General features: G+C 34.4%; 1 protein-coding gene across 1 annotated transcript in view; it reads left to right on the top strand.

Moving 5' to 3' along the window:
- Nucleotides 1–12929, top strand: part of LOC149771293 (N-alpha-acetyltransferase 35, NatC auxiliary subunit-like) — a 96558-nt gene that overhangs the window by 64404 nt on the left and 19225 nt on the right. The window contains exons 14-15 of the mRNA XM_089948662.1: nucleotides 1693–1871; nucleotides 8132–8217. Coding sequence (XP_089804788.1) covers nucleotides 1693–1871; nucleotides 8132–8217 — 265 coding nt within the window. The remainder of the gene's footprint in view (nucleotides 1–1692; nucleotides 1872–8131; nucleotides 8218–12929) is intronic.

Below are 12929 nucleotides of genomic sequence, written 5' to 3'. Positions count from 1 at the left end.
ACTCAGGTTGGCTGCTACACACAGTTGTTTGTTGGGTAAATAATCCTGAAATTGTTGAATTAAACAGGTCCTGTATTCTCAAAGACATGGATAATTAGGTCTGATCCTTCACCCATTTTTATGTGAGTGGCGAATATTCATTCAGCATCGATTGGCTTCATTGACGATGTTTTCAGTAAATTCTGTGGTTGCATTTGGTTTGTACATGTGGCAGGCTCAAACAAAGGGGTGATTCCATTGCTGGGTTTTATTTCTTCAAATCAGTTAACATGTTTATGCTTTGGTAGGCTCTGAACACATTCACACTGCTTGCTGATTGAATTGAGTAAGGGACAGCTAGTCACATGTTTGGTTCACAAGACAAATGATGACTTTATCCAAACCAAAGTGGATCTAAGTTGATATTTACCACTCTTAAGTGTCCTATTGGTCTAAAGCACTTACTGTTACGGATCATTGCCATCTCACCTCTGTCTGCATGGGTTCGTGTCTCGGGTTTGGCCAATGTGGGTATGTGAGAAAGCTTGCCAGTTGCTTCTCGTGGGTCAGTGTTTCTTTCCGGGGTTTTCACTGGTTCTTCCTCCACCATTTATACTGGCCACCATGTATCATGTGCTGAAGAATGGCGTTAAACCCTACAACAACCACCACCACTCTTAAGCCAATATGTTAATGCCATGGTTGTCAGAAAGTAATTGATGGTGCAGTTTTAAGGACAGTGTTTTAAGGAGGAGATCATACACTGTACTTTAATAACCAATTAGTAAGTTGGTGTTGTTGGCTGTGATGGCTCCTTTGATGTTGAATGCAAGTGATTTGTCTTCAAAACAGTACTGTTTTAAGCATTGAAGCAACCCTTGTTTTAGTTTTGTTCGTTTATGTTCTTTATTTGAGGAATTGTTGGGGCTAATCGACAAAATGAAATACTTAAAAATATGTAGACTTTAACAGACAAAATAACAAATTTATGTACCCACAAAAATGTCTTTCTTTTCAAAACAATTAAAATTCATACCCATGAAAATAATAATACTACAGTTTATGATATGTAGACAACAAAAAATTTTGCTCAGGAAGGGCTGAATTCTAGAAGTAGCAAATTTTATTTCCCCTAATGTGAGCTTGTAAGTATTTGTGGAGGAGTATTTCACTATCTTTGTATTGAAAAATTTGTATAGATTATCATTTTTGTCAAAATTGTGTCTAAAACACATAAAACTTTCCACAAAATTGATTTCTTTTAGAATTCAGAGGTCATATAATGAATGGTAAAGGTCACAGGCGTCATTTGCCAAAGTTTTTTGGGAAGTGGCCTTTATCTAATATTTACTTAGATATGTAATACAGCATGTGTAGTTGTATTTTCCATAAAGATTCAGATTGCCAGGAACGTCTTGTCAATTTTCATGAACCTGAAACATTTAAATATTGAAATATTAATCAGATAACAGAACAGTTGAGGTGAATATGAAGTTTTATGAACCAGTAAATGGACCCCATTTGTTTTACTTGCATTTTACATTGGTCATTATGAGGTTTACTAGTTTATAAAATTCAATATTCACCTCAACAGGGGTCTGGTCTCTAATTGTATATTAAATCTCTAATTGTATATTGAGATGCTGAATTATGTGAAAATCAATTATTTGATAAAACTTAATTTTATGTGGAAAATGTTCTCTTCCATTACAGGCAGACAAGGTGGATGCTTACCTGCACAAGTTACTGATGAAGTTGGAACCTGGACGACAGCATCTGGCATGTTTTGGTACCTGGGTATTATACCACACTCTGCATGCCATGATCAGCTACATTCTGCTGGGATTTGAACTGGAGTTGTATGCTTCCTATGAGTACCACTATGTTTTCTGGTAAGAATGCAGTGTAGTCATCTGAATCCATTAGTGCACATAGTAATGATTCAGGTAATGAGAAATTTAAATAATCTGAAATGTCAAGTTGGATATTCATGTTTTAGAGTCTAGCTTTTTGTCAGGTTTTAAAATAAGCAATATTTACTTTTCTTCATAAATAATTACTTGAACTACATTCCACATTCTGCATGTAAGCAACTTTTCTTTAGCATTCTTCATAAACCAAGAGATACATAGGGTTCATTTTGTCCATCTGTCTGTCTGTGCACACATTTGTGATTTCAGCATGTTTCAGCAATAACAGGGTTGATGCTAGGGTTCTGTTCAGGCAAAATATTTGCCTTCATTAACGAAATTTCACTTCAGCAAGCATGGAAGCACAGTTGACTTTGTCTTATCACAAATCGGTATCAACCTCACTAATTTCTCCTGTTAAATTCAGTGATATTCTGCTCAAAAATAGTGAAATGTATGTTCATTTTATTCTTTATAGCACTAGACCTCTCTGTCTGTCCCATATTTATATATTCCTGCTATGTTTTTACACATCATTTCATGGACTTAAAATTAGTTAAAAAGTTTAAATCTTTTCAGATATTGACATTGAGTTGCCATTGTGCTCTTATGTGTTTTTCCAGAGTTATGGCCCTTTTTTGGTCTTAAATACCATTTATATAACTTCTGCGTGTGAAGTTGCATCCATGGCTGATGATGAATTACCCTGCTATGGCAGACATTGACAAGAGGTCAACATACACATATAATCTTTTACCACACTCTGATACACCTTTTTTAGACTTGTTACACCTTTTTAGACTTATTACACCTATTTTAGACTTATTTGTGGTATTAAATATGCATCCAATACATGTAGTCTTATTCACACCACACTTCTTGCATGGCTCTATGAGGTCTGCCACATGAGGATTGGTATAATTGTATACAAACAATGGTAATTTTCAAAACAGGGTGTAGCAAAAATGTGGTAAACTTGTTGATTTGTTCACAAGTTAGAAAGTAATCTCTATAAATCAGTGGGTAAAAGCACAATTTTTACTGTTTTCTTTACATCTTTGATTATTACTGACCCTCATTTTAAATCTCTCAGTCACATAAGAGTCTGACTAATGAGATCATATTTATAGGATTATTCATGGGTGTACAACTAATTCCATAACTATTGATGAATTGCCCTAAAATTTTATAAATATGAGGCAAACATGCATCTCATTCTCTTGCCATGCATCGATTCGTTTTTTTATAGAGTTATGTCCCCTTTTCATTTTAAATGTTTGTACCATATAAGATAATTCCTGTGTGTGCAGCTACTCACACAGCTTTTGATTAATTGCCCTGAAACTTAACAGACATGATTAATGCTAGGCAGATATATTTTTCTTGTCACAGTCTGATGAATTTATCAGCTCATTTCTTTCATTCTGCCAGCAGGAGGAAGCAGGAACATCCGTGTTCAGTGAGGCATTTCTATTTTAATGTTTAAGTTTACTGATATAAAACAGTAAAATCAATTGACTTTTTTCTAATTCATTAGCTGCTTGTGTCCCTCAAATATGCATCAAATTACAGTTTTACCAACTAGAGGAGTTGAGTAAACTCCACATTCCTCAGGGAAAATGCTTATTGATTGGATATGGAGGCATTCCTTCCCATTAGCTGGGGTGTTCTAGTCATCCCCAGTCCCTGGCAGGTTCCATTACTATTGTAACTCATCAGAGGAAATAATTTGGGTTGATTCTTATGTTCATTTGATTACTTTGTTTTGTCAGTAAGATGTTTATATACCCCTTTGTTGCTGGTGAAGTCAGTATTGCTACTTGTAAGGTCATGTGACCATAGTTGTCACAACTTACTGTTGTAGCATCCAGGTTTCAAAATAAACCATTGTCGTGTAGCTGGGTTTTGGATACATAGAGAAATATGATTTTGAAGAGGGTTTTTAAAAAAGAAATGACTAGAAAACTCTTATAAATTTTTTATTTTCGATTTACAGACACTTTGTTCTTTATAATATAGAACCACAGAGTTAATTTATGCCAAACATAATACTGCTATGCTGTTGTACAGATTACTAGTTGAATAAAGTCCACAGGTGTGTCAAATTGATCATTGATTTTAGATCCCTGTACTAGTTGAATAAAGTCCACAGGTGTGTCAAATTGATCGTTGATTTGAGATCCCTGTACTAGTTGAATAAAGCCCACAGGTGTGTCAAATTAATCATTGATTTTAGATCCCTGTGGAATCATAAGACTGTCAGTAGGGTTGTCATGTAATTGGTGTTAAATTTCATCCAACAGTGACTGTTCCACCAAGCTTGCTGTCGTGTTCTATGTGAATTCAGATTTTGAACAAAAGAGAAAACTGGAAGAACCAGTTACAGAATGCCTAAAAGCGAAGTATCTAGTACCACCTTCCCAATCGATTCTGCTTGATCAAAAAAGCGAGTAAACTTCTTTAAACATTGGTGAAATTATAAAAGGTGGGTGACTACCTCCAAGAGTGCGGCCTTAAAGTTAAAATCGCTAAAGGATTAGAAATCAGCATATGCCCAAGATTCACAGATTGTCCTAAATTCGTCCATGCTCGGAACAAAATTCTTCAAGAAGCTTCAAAAGAAACTAACCAGGAAAAAATTTATAAAGTATTTAATCGCAAGACCATTAATTGCAGTTTCTGCAGGAAAATTGATAAATCTAAAATCTTTTGAAGCACATTTAAGAGGACATTGTACCATATGTAATGTCATCTGTTTACTTACCTGCACTAAATGTGGCAAACAATACATAGGAGAGACTAAATGGGAATTCCAAGTGAGCATAATAGAACACTTGAGTGATATCCATAATCATAAAGATTACCCTGTGTCTTAGCATTTTAATTTATCTGACCACAACATCAGTTGTGTTGAATATCAGGTAATAGAAATTATTAAATTTGATACAGAGCTCACCAGTAGCACTTTTTATAGGAAAGATAGAGGACTTTTTTAGATGTACAGACATGATTTTTCTTCATTTTAAAGTGGAATTCCGCTTTTCTCCAGACTTCTTTTTGTTCTAGGGTTGAACGCCATTTTTCAGCACACAATAGGCTATACATGGTGGCCAGTATTAATAGTGGAGGAAGAACCAGGGAAAACCCCAAAAAAGAACCACCGACCCACAAGAAGCTACTGGCAAGCTTTTTCACATAACCACATTAGCCGAATCCGAGACTCAAACCCACGCAGACAGAGGTGAGATGGCAGTGATCTGTAACAGAGAGCACTTTAGACCACTCGACCACTCAGGGCTCCCTCCTGACTTGAATCCGGTTTTTTAAAAACGGCCTGTCGGTCCTATTCTGCAATGACCCATGTAACGTATTCGTTATTTAGTTAGCCCATGATTCTCATAAAAATTATTCTGATTGGTCAAAAGTTTAAATTCATCCAATGAATCTTCATGTAATGGAAACTGATGACAATGGAAAGAAGAAGCATGCTTGCAAAAAATCGCGTCCTGAGTTGTTGAGAGAGACCATGACATGAGAAGTTTAGATAAAGGTTTAAAAAATGTATGGAAATGGGAATGGCTGGAGCAAAAAGTCGACGGAAATTTAGTTGGTCAGTTTATAAGAAAACTGATGCTAGAGGAGTGGCATTTTGAGACCTCTGCTTTATGGTAATTGCTGTTGGAAGAGTTTGGAACAGCACCTACAAAAGAAGCTGCATATGGAGAAATTGAAGCTCAGAAGGCATCTGGAAAAAGAACAGTTAATTACTGTAAGAAGAAAGATTCTTGCATGAGAGAACAGATGTAGTTCTCTGTCAGAATATGCGCACTGCATGTCGCCAATACAAGCACCAGCTTGAAAGGAAAAAGGCTCTCATTGAGAAGGAAAAGAAACGATTGCACATGGAAGCCAAAAAAGGAAGGCTAAAGAAATGTTTGCCAAAGCTGCAAAAAGAGCTCGACTGGCATATCAACAGGTTGTGTCCACTGGAGAAAAAAAAAAGTGAATGTATGGCATTATTTGTATAAAGTTGATGTACTTGGGTGTTTATTTGCAAATTTGTTATGAAAAGAGAGAAGTATAATATATTTGCTGCAAAAATTGAGAAATTATTTTGACTTAATTATGATCTGAACTTCTTAGATGCACATGAAATAACCTAAGCACCAGTAGTATTGGAGATCAAATTCATATGACAATATATATTTTGAAATATTTAGTCAAGTTGAAAATATTTGGTAAGTTTGTTAGTTTTTCAAATGATTATTTTGTTATATATTATGATCATAAGTTGCACCAGGAGATTTTTTTTATGACTGTAAAATGCTTTTTTGGCTGGGGGCCTTCAGCACCCTGGACACCCAAATCGGGGGCGTTGCCCCTCGAGACCCTGTTGGGGGAGGACCCCCAAATCCCCCTTTCAGCTTTACAGCTTTTTCTGTGGAATACCAAAATCTTGTATGGATGTACCAGTTACATACTCTGTTTAAATGGGAGTTGGGGCATATTTAACTTAATCCCACACTCCCCAGAACCAAATACTGTATCATTCAAGTTTTGGACAAACACTGTAAAGAGGTGAAATGAATTGTGGCATATTTTGCATCAAAATATAGTGGAATGCAATGATTTGCCCTCTGAGTTTTCGTCACCTATTTTCAGAAAGGTTTACTTATTTTCAGAGTTACAATGTAATGCTTATGAAACCTTCTTGAATAAAGTATGTATTTATTTTAGCTTGTATTTTAATATATTTAATGTAAAACATTAGTTGTTGGCAAACATAATTCGCATTTACAAATTCTAACCTATAACTGACTTCTTCCTATTTATGCATAACTTTGCCAGAAATTTCAGGTATTGATCTCTCTTTTAATCCTTTGGTTAGAGCATCCACCTCGGATGCGGGAGGTCATGGGTTTATACCCCAGCTGAGTCATACCAAAGACTTTTAAAAATGTTACTAACAGCTGCCTCAATTGGCACTCAGCATTAAGAGGCTTGTATTAGGACTGGTCAGCCTCATATCAGGATAATAACCAGTCCTAACACTAACCTCTTAATGCTGAGCGCCAATTGAGGCAGCTGATAGTACCATTGTTGTAAGTCATTGGTATGATTCAGCTGGGACTCGAACCCACAACCGCCCACATCCAATGCAGATGCTCTAACCACTTAGGCTACTGGAACTGTTAGGTGAGGAACAGATTCATACCAGAAACAAACAACAGATTAATGCTTATTCAACTTGAGACATCTTTTGAGTATTTTTATTTCATTAGTGCTATAACAGAGTGGAGCTGGAAGAAAGAAAGCTGGATATTTAAGTGGTTGGTAAATGTTGAACCCCATTGCCCCTATAAATTATTTTTTCTGCTCCTCTTATTTTGTTAACAAGAGATAGGGAGCTCCACCATTTTTATAAAATCTGGCTGCATCTCTGTTTTTAATAGGGTGATTTACAGGTGATACATTGTGCTCTGTGGAATACTAAATCAAAAGGCTATTCAAAGGTGATATGCCTTTTTCTACAGAATACTATGTCATAATGCCATTTACAGGTGATACATCTTGTTCTGTGGAATATGTGCTAACAGTGTTGATGTATCACAGTGATATAATCCGGAATGTCCTTGAATGATTTCACAATAATTCCAAAATAGTGATATAGTCCAAATGTCAATAAGCACTTTGTAACTCCAGTGAATAATTTAAATAAATAAATCCTTATATATTATAACTGAAAATCACTAAGTCTTATTCCACTAGAGAGATGTTAAAATAGGATTCAATAATTTTTATGAAAATATTTTATATAGAAAACTAAGGCACAAAAACATTGCCATCAAATTGTAAACCTGTTTGCTTCTTGAACATTCTAGATTTCTATTACAAAAAACTAGACCTTGATCCAAACAATAGCAAATAACCTGTTTATAACTTACAAGCAAGCGTGCACACCTTCTCTAGAACTTTTTATTTAAAAGGCCTAATTACATGTTTACAACATAAATGACATTATCTTAAAGTACAAACCAACAATCATGGACAAAAATTAGCTTATAATATGTTGTTACAATCATCATTAGCTTCAACTACAACTTACGATCATGAAAAAAATTAAACACAAAACAGATATACATTACAGAGGTGATATGCCTTGTTCTGTGGAATACTATGTCATGAGGACATTTACAGGGGATACACCCTCTTTGAATAGTTTTGTGCATTTTTTCTTGCAGGTACTTGTATGAGCTGCTGTATGCCTGGCTGCTCTCCACACTTCATAGAGCAGACAACTTCCTGATGGAGCATGAGGCTTACATGGGTTGGTATTATTGTCATGGCAATATTTTCCTTTCCATAAATGTGATAATAGCCAATTTCCAGGGAAATTCCTGGAAAACATTCATATTCTTGACATATTAACATTTGCATTCATGTTTTCTTTTTTGTCTGCCTTAGATTGTACATGTAAGAAAGCCATGTCTTAGTATTGAACATTTTGCATTTTTCAAATCACACTCATAAAATATTAATTGTATCTTAGAATCAAAGGCACTCTAGAGATATTAGGTACTTCTGAGAGAGCAACAAGTGTAATGTGTAGTTGTTTACATTTGCAACATGCACAGTGGAGAGAATGTTGATATACCTCTGTTACTCTGAAAATGACCAAGCAGAGCTAGCAATTTATTAATAGGTGCACATTCGAAGTAAGGCTAAACTGTAGACAATATAACCAATGTTACACCAAACAGTCATGTACCAAAATAAAGAAGAATAAGTTCTTTTAAGAACCAATGATATACATGGTCCTATTTAAATAGCCAGGATAACCAGCAAGGAAAAAATGAGAAATTCTTTTGCCTTAAAAATCTAACCTTATGCAAGGTACATAAACTGTAGAGCAACAGCTAGTCTGGTTATGATAAGGTTAACAACTCAGTTGAAATACTAACTTGAGTTGCAATACTGCTTCATCCAGAGGCGAATTTATACAGTTTTCATGTAGTTCAGTTAACATCATTAATGTAAATATTAAAACCTTTTGTGTTTCTAGGTACTAAACTTTCAAAATATTTACTAAATTTCAATAGTATGTAAACATTTTGAGATATCAAGTGAATTTTTTAAAACCAAGGAATAATGAAAAGTACAGGAATGTTCAAAACGTACTCAAAAACATGATTGTATCGACGATCATCAAATTGCCTTAATTAATATCAAAGTTATTTAGCTTTTGGTGTTGTCTATGGGTAATAATAAAAACAGGTGATGGATTCCATAACTTATGACCATAAAGTTCCCTATTATGTAAGTGTCACAAATTCTTGTATGTTGGTTTTATTCATTGGCAGATTTACCCATGATAACCTTCTTTTGGACATAGTTCAGTCTAAATGCTTATAATTACTTACAAATATAACTCTATTCCATGATTCAATTCCAGATTCACTCTAAAGTAATATGGTAAATTTTGAGTTGTGAGACAATTTGAATATGATTTTGGCAATGCTTTCTGTTGTCACAGTCAACTTTTAAGTTAAAAAAAAATTCTCTGTAAAACTTGCACCAGTCAGTAGTCATTATTTTAATCAGTATCAATGTTTAGTCATACACTGTAAGATGACGACACAGAAAGATGGGGATTGGGGTTGGGAAAAGGCATCATAGTAAGTTTAAAATGTCAAAAGCATTTCAGCTCTAAGTTATGCAATAATGTCAGCATGGGCCACCCTCTGTGCTAGATATTCATAAAAACTGGCCTCCAATGCTGAACAGACCTGTTGGACATTGTGTTTGGAGTGTATTAAGACATCAGTCCATCCATTATGACTACCAGGGTCAATGCATTTCATTATCAGAATAGTTCAAGATAGAGTGGCTACTGACAGAACTCAAGAATGCTGGATACTCACATTAAAACAGTCCAGCTGAAAACCAGACTCTGGTGTAAGACCGATGACCACCCTAAGTCATGGTCATCAGTGTTTGCAATGATTGAGACGGGGTTGGGGTGGGGGCTATAATTAATACTTTATGTTGACTCAGACAGATTAAGATGCATGATATCGTCCAGAGCTTAAAAAATTAAATTATTTATATTATTTATGGCTAGTTGCTTTGGATATCTGGTTATTTTATTGTGTACATTTGTTACCAAAAGCAGTACATGTACACACAGAGTGGCATTTTTGTTCAAACAAATAGAAAAATATAATCAGAACAGTGACCAGTGTATTATCATGCTATTTGCAAGCAAGGATATTTTGCATAAATTCTTTCTGACTATCATTGAACTTTATGATGCATCTATACACAATCCTGACAGTAGAGTCATTCATTTTCCAGACAAGACATTCTGGAAATATGATAATATTAATTAGCACAAAAACTATCCACACAGAGAGACAATTAATTTTTATTAATGTCAGGATATTTAAATTAATGATGGCAACTTAGTTTTGCAATTTATTCATGACATAATATCATAGTTCAATCAGTGTATAAGAGCAGCCATTTTGCTCATTGCCAAGATATAACCCTCATGTTGAGTTAACTTCCCATGGGAATAAATTCAGTCACTTTGTAAAATTTGACACAATGATGAAAGTATTATTTAAAAAGAAAAGAACATTTTATTATTATTATTATTATTATTAATATTTTAAAAAAATTGCATACAACAACTGTAAAACTTTTATGTAAATGAACTGTGCATGAGCAAATGCAAATCTACCCCTTTAGTGAATAGTACACCTAAATATAGACTGCTTTATTCAAGAAATTAAGTTTTTGTTCCATATTTTTCTTTGATGCAACATTTACTTTATAAAAATTCACAAAGTTTTGATTGTCTGCAAAGAATGCAGAATATGTACAGATTTAGTTTATGGCACATCCACATAATCTCAACCAATTAATTATATGCATGCCAGTGCATAATACATTTGATATAAGAAAAATATGTAATTGTATATGTTAATGAAAGCAATGCAGTTGAAAATTGAACATCAACATTTTTACATTCACTGGAAACAAATTAGGAAGGCCAACAAGTCAATAAAAGTTAGACATGGAGCAGGGATTATGTTTTTTTTTTCACCAAGTAGTCCAGATTTTCTATTCAAGGATTATAACATGTATGTTTTTATGGCTCACTTGAAATAAATATACCCAAAAACTAATACTGTTGTCATAATGTAGTGTTTACTATTCTTTTATTGTTCTCCTAAATGCATAGAAATTGTGCAAAATATTTATGTCCAGACATCAGAAAAATAAATCTTGATAAATATACAATATTTCCACAAATGGGTTATCAAGTGGCAACAGTGGCATTTTTATCAATAACATAAGGTTCTATGTTAAATATAAGTAATAATAACCACAGTTACTGTAGTGAATGATGAATTAATGCGATTTGGCAACATTCTCTCCATCCATGCAGAGACCACTTTCATCTAACTTTCACCTTGGAGAGCAGAAAATGTTTTAGCACTTGTTACTATGACAGGGCGCCAAGTGGCCTAGTGGTCTAAAGTGTTTACCATTCCAGATCATTGCCATCTCACATCTGTCTGCATGGGATTGAAGCTCAGGTTTGGCTAATTTGGGTATGTGAAAAAGCTTGCCAGTAGTTTGTCGTGGGCTGGTGGTTCTTCCTGACTAGTAATCCAGATTTAGTGTGTTCACTGCCAGCCCAAAGTAACCTTGGTTGGATGCTTTGTTGTGTCCTTGTGAAGGGCGTTTGACTACTGTTTCCTTGGCATGATGCAGCCAGTAATGCGCTTAAAGTGTCTTAACCAGCTAGTTAAGCAAACAAGCAAATTTTGCTCTTGATAAGTGGTGTACGGGTTTAGTAACATTATTATTATTATTATTATTATTATTATTATTGCATATTAATAAAATGGACAGAATTGTCAAACTCAAACTCAGAAACAGAGTTAGAAGTGGATCTCCAAAAACCTCAAGAATTCTAAAATTTCATTTTGATTTAGATACCAAAAGCAAGCATTAAAAAAGTGTAGGAAACCTAAATTTTAGTAAATAAATTTGAAAAAAATTTATGAATGGCTGTACCCAAACTACCTCAAAAATGCTTTTTAGACACGGTATTTCATTAGGCTAGCCTAGCGGTTAAGAAAGCTAGCAAATTTCTTAGCACTTGCAGGTATTTGTATTTTAATTAATTATTTTCACTTTATCTTTATTTTCGCATTGTCTTTATTTTCATTTTATTTAGAAATAAAATCAAAGCATACTTTATCCAGATTTGTAATAAATATTATCCTCACCATGGAGATAATCTTGTAACTGGTTTATGTCTTGGACAGCAAAAAAAAAAACACATTTTAAAACCTTGTGGAAAAAATAAATCCTCAAATTTTAATATTGAATTTCACTTCTAACCCTGGAGAAAGCTTGGATTACTTTTGTGATTTATATATGTGGTGTTACCTATTTCAAAACACTGTTAATATCAACAAAAGACATTGTTTATTTGCCAAACGTTTGCAGGTGCTTCATACACATTTAATAGAACATCTGTTTCTTTGTAATCATCTCATCTGAGAAGGATGACTGCTAATTAGTTACATGACTGTTTAATTAAGACTAGCCAATAGCTATTACATATTTAGGTCATGGCTGACCAAAAGTATAAAAATGGGTATCATCTTGGAAGGAAAGTTAAGCATGTTACAGGGATGCGTTAGACAGAGAAATGGTGCATCCTCTGAGAATCTCATATGGCCTGAAAGCTCCTGTTCCTGAGAGATGTTTGTCAGTTAAGTGCAACTAAGAATGCCTTAGCTCTGACCTTTGACCTCCTAATTATGATGCTTGGTGATAGTGCTGAGCTTTGTGATATTACAAAACCTTCCAGGATTCTCAGATCTGGAAATTTCTGATATAATAGACTTCTTACATTGACACATATGAGCAAGTATATCTGCAGCAATATTCTCCAACCATCTTTTGACACATTGGCAGTATAAACACGAGCACCTAAATAAATGAGTCAAGCCTTGT

The sequence above is a fragment of the Sinohyriopsis cumingii genome, unplaced genomic scaffold (genome assembly GCF_028554795.1).
Source record: "Sinohyriopsis cumingii isolate HCF-2022 unplaced genomic scaffold, ASM2855479v2 utg001993l, whole genome shotgun sequence".
In the NCBI taxonomy this organism is placed as follows: domain Eukaryota; kingdom Metazoa; phylum Mollusca; class Bivalvia; order Unionida; family Unionidae; genus Sinohyriopsis; species Sinohyriopsis cumingii.
Note: the sequence above shows the minus strand (reverse complement) of the source record. Positions and strands in the feature narration are given on the sequence as shown.